The sequence below is a fragment of the Eucalyptus grandis genome, chromosome 2, assembly GCF_016545825.1.
Source record: "Eucalyptus grandis isolate ANBG69807.140 chromosome 2, ASM1654582v1, whole genome shotgun sequence".
In the NCBI taxonomy this organism is placed as follows: Eukaryota; Viridiplantae; Streptophyta; class Magnoliopsida; order Myrtales; family Myrtaceae; genus Eucalyptus; species Eucalyptus grandis.
In genome coordinates, this window is record NC_052613.1 from 34,128,281 (window position 1) to 34,150,529 (window position 22,249).

General features: G+C 38.2%; 3 protein-coding genes and 1 non-coding gene across 4 annotated transcripts; 2 read left to right on the top strand and 2 right to left on the bottom strand.

Moving 5' to 3' along the window:
- The first annotated feature begins 4,884 nt into the window (after positions 1-4,884).
- Positions 4,885-6,979, top strand: LOC104423070 (protein IQ-DOMAIN 31). The gene is made up of 4 exons (XM_010035528.3): positions 4,885-4,971; positions 5,148-5,598; positions 6,065-6,271; positions 6,351-6,979. Exons 2-4 carry the CDS (start codon positions 5,194-5,196, stop codon positions 6,810-6,812), a joined length of 1,074 nt encoding a protein of 357 aa, XP_010033830.2. The 5' UTR covers positions 4,885-4,971; positions 5,148-5,193; the 3' UTR covers positions 6,813-6,979.
- Positions 6,980-9,946: 2,967 nt separating this feature from the next.
- TRNAI-AAU lies at positions 9,947-10,020 on the top strand. The gene has a single exon. It is a non-coding gene; the product is annotated as a tRNA-Ile (tRNA).
- Positions 10,021-12,210: 2,190 nt separating this feature from the next.
- LOC104422954 (profilin) lies at positions 12,211-14,026 on the bottom strand. The gene is made up of 3 exons (XM_010035412.3): positions 13,875-14,026; positions 13,088-13,225; positions 12,211-12,638 (listed from the first exon to the last, which is right to left on the bottom strand). The coding sequence occupies exons 1-3, from the start codon at positions 13,995-13,997 to the stop codon at positions 12,504-12,506; spliced, it is 396 nt and encodes a 131-aa protein (XP_010033714.2). The 5' UTR covers positions 13,998-14,026; the 3' UTR covers positions 12,211-12,503.
- A 3,629-nt stretch (positions 14,027-17,655) lies between these two features.
- On the bottom strand, positions 17,656-19,954 carry LOC104423067 (acid phosphatase 1). The gene is given in 4 exon segments (XM_010035526.3): positions 17,656-17,912; positions 17,915-17,928; positions 18,105-18,314; positions 19,495-19,954. Coding segments are annotated over 4 exon segments (771 nt in total). The 5' UTR covers positions 19,881-19,954; the 3' UTR covers positions 17,656-17,751.
- Positions 19,955-22,249: the final 2,295 nt, after the last annotated feature.

Below are 22,249 nucleotides of genomic sequence, written 5' to 3' on the forward strand. Positions count from 1 at the left end.
AGTGTTTTGGCTAGATTTTCTCACCGTTGGCATTTAATTGATCCATTTTACTCCGATTTTGGCACTCAAGTGCCACTTTTCTAACTTTTAGCATTTAAGTGTCCATTTATGTCAAGTTTTGACACTCTAGGTATCCCACTGTTCTTTTTTGCACTAGATCATTTTAAAAAAGAAAGACAATAGGAAAATTTTCATGAATTTAGATGGTAATCAATAAAAAGTCACATGATTCAAATATAAGTTCGAATAACGTAATCATCAATAGGATGTTAGCTATTTATTTGAATTTTTTCATATGCAACATTATTGTAATGTGAGATCTATTTGCACTACTTATTTATCTAGTTGGCGAGACATGTTTATGTTATATCGTAAGACCCGTTTTTAATTAGTATTCTTTTTATTGAGTGGAGTTTACATATATATGATAGTGATAAATGCTTTATGTTTATGGATGGTCTAGATAATTTGTTATATCTCTTATTGTAATTTTATTTTGTTACTTTAGCCAGTTATGAATAATTCTCATGAGAGGGAAGACTATGAAAAAGAGGAAGATAAATATTGGCAACTCATACCTATGCTATTTGTTAGGTAACATATTTTCAGAAAATACCTTGCATGATCTTATCATATACAAGAAATGCATGGTTAAGAGACTTGATAGGCATTAATGCTAATCTCAAATGGTATTATCGAATGTTTATAATGGATAAAACTGTGTTTAAAAATTTAATGCATGATTTAGTGACACGATATAATTTGCAAGAATCTAGGAATATTGATTTTGTAGATATATTGGGATTTTTTTTTCATATTTTAGGACATAATATAGGTAAAACATTAGCATAAGAGTGTTTTCGGCATTCTAGGTAAACCATATGCAAACTATTTATCTTAATTTTTGATAAAATACATGAAATTGAAGCATATTTGCTTCAATCATCCGATTGGCAATTTAAGAAAGTTCCAAAGAAGATTATGACTAATATAAGATTTTCTCAACATCTTAAGGTAAGTTATGATTATACAATAAATAAGTGAACTAAATATAAATCAAGTAATATTAATGTTCTTGTTTTAATATTGTATTGAAGTTATAGATGGTATTCATATTTCAGCAGTTGTACCTATGAGTGACCAACTTCATTTTATCGGTCAAAAAGAAACATCGACACAAAATATAATGGCCATGTGCACATATGAAATTTACTTATGTTTGGGCTGGTTGAAAGGGAACAATTCATAATACTCATGTATTTTATGAAGCCATTAGGTGACATGATTTATAATCTCCTCATCCTCCAAAAGGTTTGTTAATTAATGGTTTCTATGTATTAATATATGTATGTGTTATATGCTAATTAAATTAACAATATCTCCGTATAGGTAAATATTATTTGGTAGATTCTATATATTCAAATCTCACGGGTTATTTGGGGCCATATAAAGAAGTTAGATATCATTTGTCTGAGTTTCAACGAGATTCTCAAGAAGTGTTCAACCATGCCTACTTCTCACTACAATTAGAAATTGAGTGAGCTTTTGGTGTATTGAAGAAGAAGTGAAAGATTATAAAAATATGCCAAATTATTTATATACACAACAAGTAAAAATTATGATAATAGCAATGACTTGAATGATGCACATTTTGCTAGATTAGATTTGGATTCCAATTTATATAAAATGGATTCCAATTATGTAAATAAGGAGGTAATACTTCAAATAATGATGTAGCATATGATATGACACATTTACGTGATTAAATAGTTATGAATTTAGGAAATGGTTAATAATGTTTGTAATTTTTAAGGATGTTGAGTTTTTTTCCTTCAATCATATGGTACTGTGTTTATTGAAATAAAAAAGAGAGGAAAATGAGAAAAATAGGTCTCTTATTGAAAATAGTTTTAATCTGGGCTAAACATGTTTGTCCAATGGGCGTGGTTTAGTGCAGCTATGTTTCAAAAATGGGTTTAGTAAAGATTGGGACAAATCTCATTCCAATAAATTCCAAAATAATAAATAAATTGACCTTATGTATGTTGGAATCATGTGTCAAAATTACAAACTTGCATATTAGAATTTTGGACTTGCATATCGAAGAGTGTCGGGAGGGTTAACTAAGTGTTGAATTTTTTGACACCTCTTGATTGATTGTCGAAGAATATCGGATAAATATTGGAGTGTTTGATACGACACGACATGAAGACTCTCGAACTCTTGAAGAGTATAGGCGCTTCCTAGCTTGTACCTATATGACATATTTACCTTTTGTCAAAATCTTGTCAATGAGAACCATTAAAATTCTATCTACAAGGATGCTAAAAGTAAATTTTATTGACATGGCGGTCAAGTAGCTTAAGTGAAATAAAAATATTATTTTGGCTGAAAAATTATCTAACGAGACCTTGACAGATGGTAAATATGTTATAAAGGTACAAATTTAGGATTTTTAATATTGTAATAAAAAGTTTGGGGTACATGTAATAGTTTGAGTTTTTTTTTTTTTTTTTTTATTTAAAATCCAAGTTAAGACAAAAACTATCCTGAAACTTCAATAAGAAGCGATACGAGTAGAGACTTCCTCATTGTTAGTTTCTTGGAGGGACTGCGGTACTCATCAATCTTGGGTCAACGAATTGCAGGTAGAGCAAAGTAGTTAAGGCTTTAATCCAATATTTCATAGCAAGCGTAGAAGCCATATGATAACACGCAAAGAAGGATCACTGTGTTGGTCATATCTTCCCGACCTTTTAAAGTTTAAAAACGATAACCTATGATAATGTGTCCAACTTTTAAAACCACACCACCTAGAAAAGTAAGAGGAACATGACTACAAATTAGAAAAAGAAATAATGACTTGAGAAAAACTTCACGCATCAACTTCAAAAATTTTAACTAAGGAAAATATGAAAATGATTTGGTGGTTTGATTTGATTCATGTGTGAGTGTTGTAAGAATAGTCCAATAACAAAGAATTGAAGTGGTGTTAAGTGGTTAATATATCGTAGTTGATATATAATCACTAAATTTTCGAGTGAAGGTAAGTTCAACTTAATATATTGATGGGTTCAAAATTTTGGCTCACTCTTGACGATCTTCCCACCTAATGGTATCAAATTTGCACCAACGATTAGCGTGGATATCTCAAAGATTTGAATTATCTGTTTGATTCGATTGGGTTTTATGGTTTGGACTGTTTTTGCTCATCCTTGAGCAAAATGTCCAAGTATTGCTATATTTTCATGGGCCTAATTCCCTATAGGTCAATTTCATTTTTGCCATTAACTTCTTTTTATCTTAAAAGATATAGGAAAAAGAAAATAACCAATTTTAATCCTAGTACCAAATTTCTCCAAACTCTTTTTTGTCTAAAAAAATAACCAATTTTCAATCTAGTCTCAAATTTGGCCCCATTAACCCTCCGTTCAAAAATCACCATTAGTCATTTGACATGGTATTTTCATGTTATGCGACATAGAAAATCATTTCAAAAATGGAACTAAGTCGGTTCATATGTTGTTGGTACTAACTTATGTACGAACTCAGGAGATGAGTAAAAAGAAGTACGTCGCTTTGAGCTTTGTCATTGTACAGTTTTCATAATTTGTGCACTCTTTCCTTTGAAAGATGAATCATTTTAGATTACGGATACTTAATGGTGTTTTAAGAGAACTTATTAATGTGATTTTATGTTTTCCTTTTAACAGGAGAGGAGAGTAAGAAATTAAGAATACCAGAAGGTAAAAAAAGGAACTTCTAAGGTCACTGTGGAACAGGGAGACAGATAGCATTAATGGAGAAATTCAAAGCATAGGATCACGGGTATCATTAATGTTCCCTTCTCTCGGATAACACCAAGATTCGAATATCCCTCAAGAGATTTCGAAAAACTCAAATGCTGAGGAAGCCATGGGGATTGAATTGAATGTGATCCAGATTCTCATTTTCCGTACAAAATTCTCATCGGTATACACAAAGAGTATGCCCGATTTGGTCTCTCTCCCCCCTCCAGATGTCCAAATTCATTATTCACCTTCACCTTCCCCTTTCGTTTTCATCAATCAATTTTCATCCCATAGCCCCATAATCTTTCTAACTATTCAAAATTTGAAACTCTCCAACATTTTCAAAATCCCCCACCACCATGGATGGCTGCCGATCACAATTTCTCTTGCTGCATAAAATAGTAAATATGTGCAGAAGATTTGCAGGGACTTCTGGGATTAATTTAAGACGCGGGGGAAGCCAAGCAAGATTAAAGAAAGCTTCTATGCCCAAATTGTGAAATGTTCTTTTTTCCTTGAAATTGGTCCACAGAGTTATCTACAAAGGAACCCTTTTTTATTTCCAGACAAGAAAAAAGGAGGCTAAACCATCAAATCGGAGGTTCCATCAAAGATCTTCTCTAACCCAACAGAGGTAATTTTGACTGAAGGGGTCATTATTTCGGACCCAAAATGGAAAAACCCATTTGGTTGGTTGGTTGGTGTGGCTTTAATTGCTGTGGAAATCAGAGAGAGCGAGAGAGAGAGACAGAGGGGGGATCTTGAGGCAGCCTTTAAAAGGGGAAGCAAGGTAGAAAGGACACTACTCAAACAGGTGTTTGAAAGAGTGAAAGATTCTCTGCGACAGCCACTGGCTGGCATTATCCCCACTTGTACTTGAAAGAAGGAAATAATTTTACGTGAAAAACAGTGCAGAGAGAGAGAGAGAGAGAGAGAGAGAGAGAGTTTTTTTTTCTTTTTCGGTCTGAAGAGAGAGTTTAGCAGCTGAAATTCGGCGCTCTTTTTGAAATTTTGGAAATTAGCTCTTTGGGTGAGTGAGCTCATCAGCTTTTTCTCCATAAAACTCCTTGACTCTTGACTCTGTTCGTGTACTGTGTCATTGAAATAGTAGTCAAAAAGTCTCTGGTTTTCGTGACATCCTTTTGTCTCCAAATGCAGTTTCTTCACGAGTTGTTGTCAGGTTATCTTCCACCAAACCAGACATGTCCAATCTTTATCCGTTTCTCTCTCTTGAGACGCCACTCTTTTAATTTTTCATGACAAACATAATGCATTTTCTGTTGTTGCTTCATGGAGTTTTGACCCTGCGTTTGTTGTTTCTCAATTGGTGCTTGGCAACTTCAATTCTACTTGCAGGTGTCTACCTTTAATTTCCACCGGTTATCAAGTGCCGCAGACTAAGATGGGAAAAGCTACAAGATGGTTGAAGGCCATATTGGGAATGAGGAGAGAAAAATTCAGTCTTGACAGTGCATATTCCGTTTCTAGCGACAAGAAGGAGACAAAAAGGTGGAGTTTTAGCAAGTCTGGGAAGGATTCTGATGCGCTGAACAAGTATCGGCCCAGCAGTTCAATCTCGGATGCTGCATGGCTCAAGTCTTACGTTGCGGAGGCGAAGAAGGGGCAAAATGAGCAGGCGATTGTGGTCGCAGCCGCCACGGCAGCAGCTGCTGATGCCGCAGTTGCAGCTGCAGAGGCGGCGGCGGCGATCATGAAGCTAACGAGCTATGGCAGAGGGACCATGCCGAGAGGTGGGAGGGAGAGGTGGGCTGCAGTGAAAATCCAGACCACTTTCAGAGGTTTTCTTGTAAGATGTTTCTCTTGAATTGGCTTTAACTTAATTTGGTAAAAGTAGGTTGTTCTCTGGTTCTGATAAAATCCTATGATGCTTAAATTTTTGTGAATGCCCGGGGCAAATCACATCTCTCTCAAACACACACACCTGTGAGTTGAAATGAGACATCGATTATGAATAGAACAGTATCTCATGCCATTGAGACTTGACTGATTGAGTTCCATGAATAGAACAGTATCTCCTGTTCTGCCTGAACTATTCAGATTCGAACATTTTCGATTCAGAATGTTGTTCGTGTCTTTCTATTGCAGCCTCCATATTCCATCTTTCTCTCAATTTTTGACTCTGCATTTGCCAGTTAGTCTAATATGCTCTTTTACAGTGCTTCACCATATGAACATCGGTCGCTTGCTCCAGCATTTGTCAGCATTGTCTCAAATGGGTATATATTTTTGATGAAACTATGCATTGGTGACAGGCCCGGAAAGCGCTTCGAGCTCTCAAAGGATTGGTTAAGCTGCAAGCCTTTGTTAGAGGCTATCTGGTCAGGAAGCGGGCTTCTGCCGCTCTGCGTAGCATGCAGGCTATAGTTCGAGCCCAAGCTGCCGTCAGATCGCATCAAGCTCGCCATTCCCTCGACAAAGAGAACCGGTATTCTTTGGAAAACCGACCCCGGAGATCCATGGTGAGAATCTTTTCGAAGCACATCCCTCTGGTTATTAGCTTCAATTGTCTGTCTCACCGTGTTCTGTTGCATTTTACAGGAAAAAGTTTGTGATCCAAGAAGTGCAATCCACAGCAAGAGGTTCTCTACTTCTTCAGAGTTCACGAGCAATTTCGAAGAGAGCCCCAAAATTGTCGAGGTCGACACGTTCAAGCCTCGTTCGAGATTCTGCCAAATCCACAGCCCGTTGATGGAATGCATCTACGATGGATTGGACTATTCCGTTTCGAAGCAGTACTCCGAGTGGCCCCTCGCCGGCAACGAGTGTAGAACTCCAACGCCGGTTAGGAGCCCCTGTGGAGATGGCTACTACGGGCCTCGCTCCGAGCTCCCGAGCTACATGGCGAGCACCCAGTCGTTCAAGGCCAAGTCGAGGTCGCTCAGCGCCCCCAGGCAAAGACCCGATGAAGGGTCGAAGAAGAGGTTCACGCTCAGCGAGATCATCGCCGCCCGGAACAGCGTCAGCGCCATCGGAATGCATCGGTCGTGCTCTCGGTTTTGAGACATCTTCGAATGACCGCGATTCGTTTGCCAATACCCACGGTCGCTGCCTCTTGCGAATAGTATAGATGTCTCGATTTAGAGCTTTCATCTTCAATTTAGATGTCTGCAATGAACGAAGATCCAGCAGTGTTTTTTTGTGTAGATTCTTAGTCAATTTTGGGAGTTGTTCTTGGATGTTTGTTTTTATGTAAAACCAACCAAATGGAATTTGCTTCAGATGGTTCCTACGCTTCCCTTATCTTAAAGTAACCACGTATTAGGATGAGTTTGTTTCAAGAGAAATAAATGTTTTTTTTTTTTAAATTGATTACTTATTTCACTTATAAAAATGACTGAATAAAAAATATTTTCATGAATATATTAGACATAAATTATTGTTGATGATGAAAAGATCTTTTATTAACTAATAACTTCAAATGATATGGACAATCATTTTGATGAAAAAAAATTTAAAATATTTATTTTCGATTAAATAAATAGACCTTTTGATAAAAATAAATGAAAAAAAAGGATAAACATTTGAAAGTTCTTTGACCAGCAGCACCCATCTCTTCCAAGAATTGCTTAATGTTTATTGTCTAATCAAAGCGTGAATCAAGGAGGATCTTGCATTAAGATATTGCCGAATTATCTCCAAATAGAAATTTGTTGTTTTTTTTTTTCCTTCTGTTGGAAAAATAAAAATTAATATCAACGTTGACTACAAGATTGCTACGGTTCTAATCTAAGCTCTATTTTAATTGTGTTAGGAACGTGAAATCATTAACCAATCAATGTTATTGATATTGGAACATGATTTACATTTAATTATTTTTATACATTGTGGCATTATTATCTATTGCTCATTAATTTAACTAGTAAAAAGGAGCCAGCTATATGTTTTGTCTTTACGGCGAATGTTCTTTTTCACTTCCTCCCATGTTCTTTCTCGAGTCAATAAACGAGCCGCGGCGACGAGGTTTGTCCAAACGCTTTTAGGGTTTCCTATCATTGTTCTCTAACCCTTTCTATATTCATTAAAGCAAGAGATATTAAGATGCTAAATGTAATTCAATACCTCATGATATTAAGTGTTGTCTTTTTAACATTGTACTAGATTCAAAAGGTATCAAATCGGAATTCTCACATTCCATTTTCAAAATTTTCATCATTCATATATCTCGGAGCTTTTGCAAATTCTTTAACTGTCATGTATCAAGTACGTTCATGCCAACTTCAAAACTCTTATATTAGATTTCTCACTTTTATTTTTCATTCACATAAGAATTCACATTCTTCGATTATCAGGAAGGATTTACAAATATTTCAATTGACATGTATGGAATTTGCACACTTTTGATTTTTATCGTATTCTACCAACCTTCAAACGAAAAAGTATTGCCATATACGATATTGTGTTTCAATAATTTAAACTCATAGAATCAATGATAACTTACATAGAGTCTATATGTAACCTATCATTAGGTCAAGTAGTATTATAGTAAGAAAAGAACGTTAATTGTGTATTTAAACTTCCTAATCAAGTGAAATGATAAAACTTAAGAATGAACTAATAATTTGACAAGTTAAATACAACATGTTTATTTCGATGACGAAAGAGATAAGATACTTGACTCAATTGGCTTGCTAGCCTAATTGAGTATCTTGTTTTTTATTTATTTTTTATATGGATTTCCTTTTAATTTATGTGACATATATTATTATATATATTTGTAATATTACTTTTTATTACGTAATCATTGTTCCACCCCTCAATATAGTTTTAAACAAAACCCAAAGAGCGAGTGAGAGTATTTCGAGCCAAGTTGAGTTCAATCGAATCATAAAAGAACGAGTATGTTTAGTTTTTTTATACTTAAATGTAGCCAAGCTTAGTTGAGCTCCAGTACGTCGAGTCGAGCATGCCATGTCTTATATCATATTGAGTTTAAGTAGGAAAAAGAATACTTGATTTTGTTCAAGTAGAATTTTGGATTTCGAGTTTGACTTCACTGCTGCTGCTGCTAATAATAATAATAATAATAATAATAATAATAATAATAATAATAATAATCATAATAATCATAATAATAATAATAATAATAATAATAATAATAATAATAATAATAATAATAATAATAATCAATCCCACTAATTAGGATGGTGAGTCTCGCATGAGGTAAGGTTTTTTAGAGCATGAGTATCTTAAGTTAATTTTTAAAATTTTATTTCCAATCCGGGCAAATTTATTATCCGGTATTTTATCCGGATACATCAAGGTTTATTCGATCTAAAGAATGTAGCCAAATACTAAATAAGACAATTTAATATCCTATCCGAACTCAAATCCGGACCATTAAGTGTAGTATAATTCCTAAACATCCTATGAACTTTCATTACAACTCCGAGTGATTAAAGTCAATAACTGTTCTTGCGCATCATCTTTTTCACCTATTTTCCATCTTCTTCCCTTCCGACGATCCACAATCCTTCGCACCAACTTCACCAGTAGATTTGGCTCTCACTTCCAGGGAACGAAAACCCATCGCAGCTTTATCCAAAAAGCCAGTGATAAGTACCACTCGGCACTCGTGTTAGATCCTGGGTTCTTGGTCGTCGCGGTCTTCTTTCTCGAATCCATTCATCATCACGAACGAATCCTCGAATGACAAACTCACTCGCTCAGCGATTACGGCCGATTCGGCTCCGCTTGTCAACGAGTGAAAATTGACATCATCGCCACTGGCGCGACGAATATCGGCGAAATTAACTTTACATCATCTATAAAAGTCTAAAGCATGATTTTTACAGGGAGTTGAATGGTACTTCCATATGCTAAACTAGCGAAGTTTTGGGGTGCATAAAGATACCATCTCCTATTCCTAGTTAAGGAGTAATGTTATTTATTGCTTGAAACTAAAACATTTTTTTTTTTTTTGGGCGTCGTTAAGAGCCAAAATTTCGTTGCTCTAAATTTCCTTTTTAAGCATATTAAGGACCATAAAAAAAAAAAAAAAAAAATCCTTTCTTCATTTATTTTATTTAATCTCAATTTTTAAGAATCATTGGACTCCAGCTCAATGATTGGTCTCGAAGTAATTTTTTCAATTAATTTTTTATTTAATTAAAATGATCTATCACATGGCAACAACTGGCCTATTAGCTCAGTTGGTCAGAGCGTCGTGCTAATAACGCGAAGGTCGCAGGTTCGAGACCTGCATGGGCCATTCCTCATTCATCCTTTTTATAATCATTTTTTGGGCCTGAAATTTGCTTTAACTGTTCTTTCCCGGGCCGGGCTTGATTTTGAAAAGCACTCGGATTCTCTGCAATAGCCGATTCTGAAAGTAACGGTCAAGAACGCAATTCGTTTCTGTCAACTGCCAGGAGAACACAAGCGAGAATGGGGTTCAAGATATGGCGTACCCACATTTTCTGCAATAGCCGATGCTTCCTCATCAACACCCTCAAAACCTCAATCGCTCATGCTTCTGAACCCCCACGAATTACCCTTTTCTATTAATATCTCTCCGTGCGCATTCGTGTTTTCGTTTGGCCGAGAGGGATGTTGGGTGGACCACAGAGAAGATTCGGAACCGCGACGAGAAGCCGATCACATGAAAGATTCGATCGGGAAATGAGGATGAACCCTCGATACCCTGGTGAGTCCGAGTCCGATTCTTCTGGTGTAGGAACACCGGTCTCGAGCCCTTATGATCCTTTCACCAATTACCTTTCGCCTCGGCCCAAGTTCCTCCGCTACGACCCCGGACGGCACTGTGAGGTCCTTCGTCGACTGGAGGAAGTGATGGACAGTTTTGGCGGCACGAGTATAGGTTCCAATTCGGGAGGGTCCATGAGTGAGGATTGGCGGAGCAAGAGCAGGAGGATTCTGAGTTTGATGGACCAGGTAATCAAGTGGAGGTGCCGCAGATTTGCAGGTTGAGATGGTTATGCAAATTGCTGCTTTTGCTTCACGTTTTGGTGCTGCTGATGGTGTGCATCTGTCATACGAGGATTTCGTTTCCGTTACAGGACTTTGAAGATTGGCAAAAAAGGTCGAGTTGTACATATGAAGATGTTTCTGAGGAGCTTGTTGAATTTGTTGAAATTGATGCGTCAAGTAAGAGCATTTCTTCTCCTTTAGATGAAATTGGCGACGTTGAAGGAAGGCATGGAAATTTGAGTTCTACAAATGAGGAGGGACCTGAAAAGATAGTTGAACTTCATGAAAGCAGTGTGGCTCAAACTGGTGTCGACTCGTCAGGCGATATAGGGGATGCCGCCGAGTGGATGGAAATGGATGAGGTGATGAAGGGTTCTTATCAGTACGATGAACTAGATGAGGCTGTGGAGGGACGAGATGAGTGGGATTTGGCAGAGGGCTGAAATTGAACTCGAAGAATCTTCGAAGGCGGCAGAGACAAGACTTGAGAAAAATGATGATGTCTGCGAACAAGAAAACGAAGGCATAGAGAGCAACTTTTATTGGATTAAGAAGAGCTCGGAGCCTCAGGGGAGTGGAATTGCCAAACCAGAAGTTGGAAGCGAAACTGAAAATCTGCTGCTAGAAGAAACTCATGAAGTTGGTGAAGTTACTTCAGGTTCATAGGGATTGATTTAGTGATGATGGTTCTTCTTTGTGTTTTTGCCGCAGCAGTTCTTGCATTTGTGCTGGTGCTGTACTTGAGAAGGAAGAAAAAGTTTGCTTATGATTCGCCTTCAACTTCAGGACGTTCTTTCAGAGTGTCGCCGATCAAGTGTACTTGCGAATTCGCAGAGAATTCAGAAAGAGGGGATCGCTTGGCATCCGATCGAGTCTCTTCTTCTCCTCTCGAGAGTTCTCCTTCGCTCGGAAGCTTTACTACTACTGAGATGATATCGACAAGAAAGGTAAGAACGGTGGTGTCATACTCTTTAGTTAATATAGGCTATTGATGGCATCATTTTCCATGGACTTCCGTGACAAGTAAGTTTCTCTATTGCCTCGTCGCAGGAGGATGGAACCGGAGAAGCTTGGGTCAGTATTGCAACTCCAGTGAGGAGATCCAGCCGAATTCACGACCGTGCAATACGATCTCGACGACATCTGATGAGCTCAAGTTAGTCCCCAAGTGCAGGAAATGGGAAAACAATCTCTTTGGTGGAGATTTATTCAGCGTGACTGGATTTTAAAAAGAAATGGAGCAATTCCTGTTGTTTTTTTTTTCATGGAGTTTGTGAAGAAGAATTGTAGTTGTGTTAGCTGAGGAAATGAATATGCCCAGAAAACTTCCCTCCACCACCTTGGTGAACGAAAACTTCTCTAGATTGCCCTCAAAAGAATGCAAATTCAAGCTCGACCTGAGGTTTCGCCAATGCCTATTGCCGTCGCCATGAGGAACTTAACTAATCATAATGAAGCTGGAAAAGCATTATTTCAGAAAACAATGGACAAACTTTCTGTTCATATCACATCATAATATGGATTCTCAGAATCATTTAGAAAACCAAACTTGGGGCCATGATTACAAGAATTGAGCAACTAGACATATATATATATAGATAATGAAAAAGCAAGGACGACTTGAACATGAAAGGCTGTTCTAGTCCTGACATGGTTATTCCAATTGACTCTACTCCCCCTGTCTCAGCTGGAGCAAGGAAGAAGACAGCAAGCCTCAAAGTGGAGTCAAAATCTGTAAAGAAGTATAAGCTTTGGCGCAGAGATTTACAGGCCCTGATCGATCAGGTAATCTCCCATCCTCTCAACAACCATGTTGCACTGTCCTGGTGTCAAAGGTTCCTCATAGATGCCAAAGATCAGAGCTTGGGTGGTCTTCTTCACGGTAACGCCACCGGCACCCTGCAAATCAATGGAAACACTAGCACGCTTGACTATCCTGTTAGGAATCAGCTTCAACAGCCGTGGCACTGCTCGACTTGAGGACACAGAATTCAAGCCATCCGGAGTTAAATTCTCAAGCTTTAAACTCAAGTATCATGTACTGTCTCCCATGCCCACCTTAACTTGAAATAAGTTTCGTGCTTACTTTGGTTATATAAAGTATCGAAATGTATGAATTGCAGCACAGTGAAGGAATGATTTAGAAGTGAAAGACAGATCGAAATACAATGCAGAATCAATTATAGGTATGATGGCCCCTTATCCGGTAACAAGTTATAAGATGGCAAATTAGCTTCATCCATGTACATGTGATATCACTCGTTTAGTTAGATTTTTTTAAACAAGCACCACCCGCATGTGTCAAATTCTCCTATCAATACATAAACTGAAGAAGAAGACCTGCATACCTTCTTTCCACGAATAACAGCTCCGTCCTCTCCCTGGATAACCATGTATTTTGCGCTGGCAAGGTGTAGCCCCGTCGGAGCAAGCGAGCCGGGCTCATCAAAATCTTTCATGATGGCAGCAATCTCCTGTGGCTTAAACTAGAGAAAAGAAAAAGAAAAGGGATGACGCAACATTATCATCTCATCTCAATACAGAGAAAGGCGCTCAATTCAGTTGCATTATCAAGGCGACATACAAAATACCAACCCCAAAAAACCCATTCCCCGCAGGCCCCCTGAAAGATCATCTATGCACTCGTCATGAGCTGCATTACTAGCGTAATGCTCGCATATCGATGAGAAACTTAGCTCCCGCTAACCCGCCAAACATCTTTCTGTCCATTGAATCGAGACCACAATGAAGCGAAATGATCATACAGTTAGCTAAAAAGGGAGGGTAACAAGCATCGGATTATCCAATAATTGCGCAATGCAGAATGTTGAAACCATCGAGATCAATCTCAGATGGGACAACATGCTGTTCCCACGACAGACATCGATTCCTAGAGAAACATCCCCAGTTCCGATCACGCAAGCGTACGATGATCAAATATCAAGCGAACAAGGGATCAATCCGACCGCATCATCATCATCATCATCATCATCAGGAGATCGGACGACGAACGCAGCTCTAGATCTCATCATTGCTCGCGCATCCATAACCGACAAGACGGGATCAAACGCAGATCAAATCGAACCGGAGATCGCGAACACGCACGCACATAGCTTAGCTAGATCGGAGAACGACCTGAGGGAATGCGGAGCTCTGCGCCCACACGCTCCCGTCGTGGCCGACGATGGCCGCGGCGGCGAGGTGGTGGCCGTCGATGTCGCACATCAGGTGATCGTCCACGTACGTTTGCCACGACATTTTCTCTCTCTCTCTTTCTGGCTTTCGCTTCTCTTCTCTCCGCGGTTCAAAAGAGAGAGCCTTATATAGGGGATGGGGAATTAATCCCCTGCGATGCACGTGCACCGCAATCATCGTGGACCGGCGCGGAGGGGGTCCCACCGGGCGGTGCGCGGGCCCCGCCTGATGAGACTGCAGCCGTCCACCTGGCGACGTGATCTCATGATTCGGGTGCGCTGGGGAATGAGTGCCGTTCACGTTCGCCCCTCGGCCATTTGGATCGTGCCTCGTGAGGTTTTTAGTGGAATTGGATTTGTTGTATAACTAAATAAAAGGTACTATTTTTATCTTCTTTTTTTTTTTTATACCAAAAGAAAAATAGGGCATTTTTTTTCACCAACCAAACCAAATTCTTAAACTTTTTAATTTTGGTGATCGGATAATCAAGTTTAAATTAAGAGCAAATTCAGTTAAGGTACTCACAAGTCACAAGTAGCTCTAGCTTGGATGGATGATTACTCAAGATCGACTCATTTAATTTTGAGTCAAACTTGAGCTCGATCGATTCTAATATTTTGTCAAGTCAAATATTTTCTTTAAAAAATGTTTAGATTAGTCAAAATAGGCACAAATGTCTCAAGATTGTTATAATTTTTTTTTTTAAATGTGATCCCACATTCAGTTAAATTTGCATACATTAGATTTCACTAAGAATTTATTATCCAAATCTAATAGTTGATAACTATGAAGACTGTCCATTTCTACTAGGATTAGTCTTGATGGTAGACTATATTTATTAGTATTTGTATGGGCATATAAATAGGCCATCTAAGTCAAACTCTCTTATTATTCTCATTATTTTGATTATCTAATAATCAAATAACACACATCAATGTCAAGTGGGCAATTGGCTAGAAGTCCTTATTCATGATTGCTCAAGCTCAGCATATTTATTCTTGATATAATCGATGATTGGAGTTAGTATAGAATTCATACGTTTCCGCAATTGATCCTAATCATCGGGATCATGATTTTTTGTAAATTTTCTAATAAAGACTACATAACATATTCACATTATTTGAGCCTATAGAAAATTGGGATCAAGCTCAAGCTTGAGCTTGAGTTCCTTGATAAATTAATTGTACTTGAGTTGAGTTGAGCCAAATTGAGCTGAATCGAGTGTGATATCTCGATTTTATAGTCAAGTAGAGCTGTGGCACAAATGATAACAATTGATCTAGTTTTTGTGTTGTATATGCAAGTCGAGCTCAAACTCGACAGTGTATCGACTTGGCTCAACTTGATTACTCTCCTATTTTGGATAACTTTTTCGACTGTTTCTCTCTAGTTCCAATATAAGCTGACATGTTCGTTGAAGCATGCAAAAGTTTCGATGCAAAAGGCCAAAAGTAAATTTCGTGTTGAGAGATTTCATTGCTCAAAATCTGGGTTAATTCCAAAAAAAAGCACCAACTTTAGGTCGATGGACAAATCTGGCGAACTTTTTTGTCTCGTAAAAAAGCACAAACTTTAGGTCAAGTGACAAATGCCCGAACTTTTCTTGTCACATAAAAAGCATCAACTTTAGGTCGAGTGACAATTTTGGCCCGTTTTTTTTTTTCGAAAAAAAATCACCAACTTTCACTTAATCTTAAATCTAGCCCCCCTTAACTTAAATTCATTGATCGTTTTTATCAATAAATCCATGTGCACTTACTGGCTAACACCATTAATTGTCTTCTTGTTTGAGCTACAGCTGTGTCATCTCACAAGTAAAAAAAATCTACAGATTGAATTTCTCTAGCTATACTTTATCGTTTTGTCGTAATATGAAGCTGTAGATCACCGCCTGTCAAGAGAAATCACATATGAGATCCACCAATCTCATAGCTAGAATATTTTCTCCTGAAATAAGGTTAACTTCAAATAGAAAGTTAATGGTAGGGGTTAGATTTTGGATAGGAGCGAAAGTTTGTGATTGTTTATGAGACAAAAAAAAAAAAAAAAAAAAAATTGGGGCCGAATTGTCACTTAACCTAGAGTTAGTGCTTTTTTACGAGACAAAAAAAAGTTTGGGCCAAATTTGTCCCTCGACCTAAATTTTGTGCTTTTCTTTTTTATGAGACAAAAAAAGTTTTGGCACAGATTTGTCCATCAATCTAAAGTTGATGCTTTTTTTTTATGGAATTAGCCCTCAAAATCTAGTCATGGTCTTCATTTTCGGAGTTAGTCCCCTAAATTTGTTGATAGTCCATAATGAAATAACTAAATAAAATATATATTTAGCGTTAGACTCTTGAATTTGGAGCCGCAAAACATCTGATTTAAAGAGGTATATAACTTCAATGACAAATTGAAAATCTAAAGAATGGATTGGAAAAAAAATAGGCAAGCTAAAAAAATATAGGCTTTCACCTAAAAGTAAAATCGAATTTGATAGATACTAATATCTTACATTGGCTTGAAACTGATCTATAAAATTATGCATCTTTTACTCTTTAGTTGTTGGGAGATGGATCCCCTGGCCATTGTGATTTTTATATTTAATGTAGAAAATTAACTTTTTGTCATGGAAAAAATTGTTAAGCACGGGAAACAAATTTACTAGTCACGCTTTTCACATAGAAAAACAAGACTTTATACGTGGTAATTTATTCATGTAATGGTGAATTTTCTTATATGAAATGTCTCTAGCAAATGACCTTTAGAGGCGACCAACAACTTTTCCCTAATGGAAAGTGAATATCAATATATTTGCGATCCATAATTCCAACTATTTGTTGTCCCACGGAATAAGCGAGTCCAAAGTATTTACTGAGCTTTGTTCCATATAATATAATGCGATGTTACTTGATATAACTTCTGTATGAGTCAAAATTCTGAAAAATGATATAATATTACTTGATTACTTAATCAGTAGATACATAACCCGAATTCTTTTACCGGGTGGGTAAATAGAATAAAGCAATAGTGACCTGTATACGTTAGAACGTTTCTATTATTAAAAGATCTTTGTCATTGCTTGAGATTTAAATGTCTAAATGATAAGAGAGTGTTTAGATACATCTAATCAATGCATACTAGACCCGTGGATTGGATTGATTCGGTCCAGTCTGAGATCCAATCAAGATTAATCTATTTAACCCATTTTGATTCATTTTTATGCAATACAAATATAGTAACCCAATACATACTCGATCCGACTCATATAGCTAAAACACTATTGTATTTAATCAAATCTAAAAAAATTCATACTTATAGAAGTTGGTTGAGTCTAAATAAGTTGCAAATTCATTTAATACTTATATTATTTTTGGGTTTTAACATTCTAAACCAATTTATACCGTCTACTAAATATATATAACTCATATAATAATTGTCATCACAAATAGGTGAAGAAAATTTGGTTTATAACCCATTTTGACTGGTTTAATGCATGTCCTTTCTCTCAAGAGATTTATGGTGCGCATGACAAAATTTCTGGAACAAAAATTGATTTCTAGCAAGAAATTGATTTCTTAATTTCTATTTTAGAATTTGAGAAGTTAAAAATTTTAGTTTCTGATTTCTTCTTCAAATCTATTTATGGAATAGAAATTTGTTCTAGAAATTGAAAAATCAAATGCGTTCTTAAACGGTTTACATTCTAAACCTATTCGGGAATAGAGAAATAGAGAAGTAGAAATTTTATTATGCGCGTCTCTTATTAGTAGTCAATCACATCGACGATAGACTTAAATGGGCCCCGATCATTGAAGAGGAACTGATGAAGGGATCAACTAATGTAATACATGGGATTAGGCAACTTGAAGGTTCGATTGCCGACATGGATTCCGAGCAGGTCGCTCCATTGGTCTCCGATATTGCCAACGATTCTGTACCCGCTCTCTTCCACCTTCCTCCTCTCGCTCGATTTGTACACCACCGCCGTGGTCTCGAGTAAGCCGATCCCCTGCAAACCCAAACGACCGGTGAATCCAATTTCGATACGGAATGACTTAAGGCATGAGGTTGTAACCCTAATCAATCATTTTAAGTCTATAGAGGATGAAGCAATGAATTTCGTATAGTTTTCTTGCTTCTTTCGTCGCGTTTCAGGTGGATAAAGAAGTCGGAAGGCGAGCTTACTTCAGGATGAGCATCTCCCAAGTGCGAAACCCAGCGTTCCTGAGATTGGAGGAAGTGATGTTCCTCGCGTCCTCGGGTCTTCCGGTGAGGAAGATGGGCTTGATCCCCAGTTTCAACAGCTCCCGGTACAGCTCCAGTGTCTCCGGCAGCGCCGGTGCTTTGCCAGTTAGGATCCACTGACCGAACTGCGTCGGGTTGAGGGGCTCCACCCTGCGCATTCGATAATTAGACCGGTTACTTCACACATGAAAATGGATTACAAAGCTAACCAAAGCGCAACGAATTAGAGATGGACATGATTGTGTTTCTCTAGGAATGAAAAAGAAATCCTAGAAGTAGCATAAGATTACTTTTGAGTTCTTTATGTCCTGTCATGAACAGTCCAAGCTGTCCCTCTTTTGTCAGCAGTGTCGACTCGGAATCCAATCATGTGGGCAATTCCAATGACAGGGACAACAGCCAATTTTACATTTTTAATCGGACATGATCAATGTACTGTTTCCGAACCCGGGAAGGGGCGGATCGTCTTGCATATTGAGGTTATCCAACGGCAGAAGAAATCACATCATCGTATGATTCATTATAATTTCGTGCACGCAGGTCTTATTCATTTGCTTGTGGAAGTTATGACTTGGCGATGTTACAGACAAACTAGAGAGCAATATCATACGTATTTCGCCGTCCACGTTGATTTTCAAAGTTCCGCAAGAAAGGAGACAACTTTGGCAAGATCTCCTTTCTGGACCTATTAAGCAAGCACGTTGCGTTATTTTTCTTGGACTCTTGAGGCTTCTGCTTTTCACGTGGTCCTCCATGTGGCTCTCCTCTTTATCTTTTCTTTACTATACTTTGACTAAGTCTCATGAGATGAACATAGATGGTACCTATCCTTTGTTCAATGACCACCATTATTGTTTTTCAAGGCGACAACGTCATACATCCTTTTCTCCCCTAGGACGGCCGACTATCGTTTACGAGCTCATTCCAAGTACCCGATACCAACACATGAAAGACACCGAGCAATCGGCAAAACCCGCATTATCATCAAAATATAATCTTTTCGCAGATACAGAGAAAGAGTCTTCACTGTAAAAATCTATATGAAGTAAGTTCAGATAGACTAATGGTAGTTAAGATGGTAACTACAGGGCGCTTTTCAGATTTTACCCCGACGACTGTCTTTCTACGGCGAACAACCGTGGATCCAATCAAACAAACACGACATCTTCGAAGAAATTTATTCAGCCATTCAAGTTTCAACTTTGGCAAAAAGTAAACACATGCTTTGGGCTTTGACAAGGCTTGCAAAATCACTTTCTTTCACTGTTTTGGACCGTCAAAATGAAAGAGGAATTAAAGAAAACAAAAGCTTAATGCATTTGTAACATACCCGAATCCATGCTCCGCGTAGTAAGGCAGATTGGAGAGCGAGGTCTCGTCGATGTCGAACACCCACACGTCCTTGCCGTCTCCGGCGAGCTTCAGGCTCTTGGCGTAGAGCACGGCCTCGTGTGCCACCACCTTCGAGTCCTCCCTATACTGATGCAGCATGTAGTGACCCACGTAGCCCTCGCACTCCCGGGGGACCGTGTTCCAATTCTTGATGTTGTGGGTCTCCACGCCCAGCCTCCAGCTCAGGCAGTACAGGCCGTGCACGCGCTCGCCGGCGGAGCCTGAGCGCGGCCGGAGGAGGTGGATTTCACGGGGGATTCCGGCGAGCGAGCCTCGGATTGCAGCCACAAAGATGAGCAACGCCCACATACTTTCTTTCCCCATTTTTTGCCTCGAGAGAGAGGGAGAAATAGGTGTAATCTTCGGCTTGCTATACCACGAGGACGCTCCTTTAAATAGGCTCAACATCGCCTCTCCATACGACATGAACTTAGAATTATATGTCGATAAACATCACGCCACGTAGCCCTTTTTTTTTTTTTTTTGGTTTTTGTTTTTCCTTTGTTTTGAGATAGTTGACAATTTTGATTAAGCTAATCAAATCCGTGGGGAAGCTATACAGGCTAAAAGAACATAATTGTACGATGAAATGACAATTGACTAGGACACTTACGAGATAAATAGGGTAAAAAAAAATCTCCCATGTAGCTGCATGAATATCCTCCGGCATATGGGCATATCCACACGTACAGAGTTCCTGCCTCACCTCTTCACCGTCCAAATGCTTTGGAATTTCACCGGAAACATGCATTAATCCTCTGGCTTATATGTAGATTAAAAAAAAAAATCTGCATTATTGATTTAAACTGTTAAATAAGAAAGTCGAGTAATTCGGACAGTAATCGCATTTATAACATTATCCAAAAATCTGAAAAATATTTAATTAATGGAGGACCCTCTTCCTAATTTTTTTTTTTTAAATTGTACGAAAAATTCTCGTGACTTTTCAGCCAAGCTTTTTTTGGGGCACGTTTTATTCGTGAAACCGTCATGTCACGATCGGTCCCCAATCTTCTGGGACAAAAGATGCCTTCATATCTGCTTTAATTAGAAAAAAGAAAAGAAAAAAGAAGAAGAAGAAAAAAACAAAGCATCCAACTTCAATTCAATCTGAACAAAGGAGATGAGCATTTTCTTCATGTCTTTTTGTCACTTTATGATGCATTTCACCCGAGTGAAAATTTACGGTGGATGGATAATAGACTTATAATATGTCATAATTCCTTACATTTTTCAATGCTCCTTTGATTCTACTTATTAGTGGCCAATTACATAATGATAAAAAGCACATTTTATTTTTCATTGAGCTCCTGTGATGTATATGTGATGTATATAGACGGCTTCCTTTGTGTCAAACTAATGTTATATTTATTTTATGGAGAATGAGTGATGTGAAAATATTTTAAAAAATAATTATTTTTATTATTTAAAAAAATGAATGAGTGGAAAAGATTTCTCAATGATTGGAAACATTTCACTATTCATAAAATTAACTCAATGGTTAATCTGTCATTAATCTGTCTACTCTTAACTCAATGATTGACCAATTATCTTCCAAAATCACTCATACATCACAAATTAAAACTAACCACTACTCTCTCTTCATCCCAAAAAGAGAAAAAGAAAATCGACTCTACTTACAATTATTTAATTACGATCCCATTACACAATCAATCAAATAAATTCACTCAAAATCCTACAAAAAAAAAAAAAAATTTTTTTTTTTGTTCTTTTCTATTTTCTCTTTAATGCACCTCAATTCTAGCAAGTGTAGACTTCTTAAAACTCCCCTTGCTTTTAGGAGGGAAACGACCCCCATCACGCGCCTCTCTCTCTCCTCCTCCTCCGCGGTTCCTGCGAACAATCGATCGCCCACCATTTGCTGCCGCCGCCGCTGGCTGCGGTCGCTTCGGCTCGAAATCATACACGCGTACATCCCGCGAGGGGGAGGGAGAGAGATGAATCAGCAACAGCTGAGGGTGCTGAAGTCGTTCATCGCAGTGATGGCGGTGTGCATGTTGTGCTACATAGTAGAGCCCCCTCTGCACTGGCGCGCCACCAAGGCCCTCGGCTCCGTCCGCGGCGGCGGCGGTGGCCCCTCCGCCTCCTGCCCTCCCTGCCGCTGTGATTGCTCCTCACAGCCACTCCTCTCCCTCGGTGACGGTATCCTCGCTTCCTCATTTCCCTCGGTTTCCCTCCCGCTGCCTTTTTGTTTCCATCGATCACCTCGGTGCCAATCGATCGCTCGCCCCTCGGTCGCCACGATTGATGTTCCCGCGTAATGGATGGAGCTGATTTGGTGGTGTTGGCGTGATCTTTCATAATACACAAGCAGCGGGAAAAATGGGCTGACTACATTAGATTTCATTGAGGATTTATTATCCAAATCTAGTAGTCGATAACTATGAATATTGTCCATATATATTAGGATTAGTCTTGATGGAAGAGTATATCTATTAGAATTTGTATGGGCATATAAATAGGTCATCTAAGCCAAACCTTCTTATTATTCTCATCATTCTAATTATCTGCTAATTAGAGAGCACACCATGAACGTCAAGAGGGCAATTGGTTAGAAGTGCCCATTCATGATTGCTCAAGCTCCACATATCTATTCTTAATATCATTAATGGCCGGAGCTAGTATAGATTTCATACGTTTCTGCAATTGATCATGATCATCGAGATCATGGC

Bases quoted from the DNA above. Each gene is read 5' to 3' on its own strand.
- LOC104423070 (XM_010035528.3), top strand. From the start codon at position 5,194: ATGGGAAAAGCTACAAGATGGTTGAAGGCCATATTGGGAATGAGGAGA. The intron at 5,599-6,064 runs GTAAGATGTTTC...CATTGGTGACAG, and splicing joins CCACTTTCAGAGGTTTTCTT to GCCCGGAAAGCGCTTCGAGC. The intron at 6,272-6,350 runs GTGAGAATCTTT...TGCATTTTACAG, and splicing joins ACCGACCCCGGAGATCCATG to GAAAAAGTTTGTGATCCAAG.
- LOC104422954 (XM_010035412.3), bottom strand. From the start codon at position 13,997: ATGTCGTGGCAAACGTACGTGGACGATCACCTGATGTGCGACATCGAC. The intron at 13,226-13,874 runs GTCGTTCTCCGA...TCTTTTCTCTAG, and splicing joins AGAGCTCCGCATTCCCTCAG to TTTAAGCCACAGGAGATTGC. The intron at 12,639-13,087 runs GTATGCAGGTCT...ATTGATTTGCAG, and splicing joins CTGTTATTCGTGGAAAGAAG to GGTGCCGGTGGCGTTACCGT.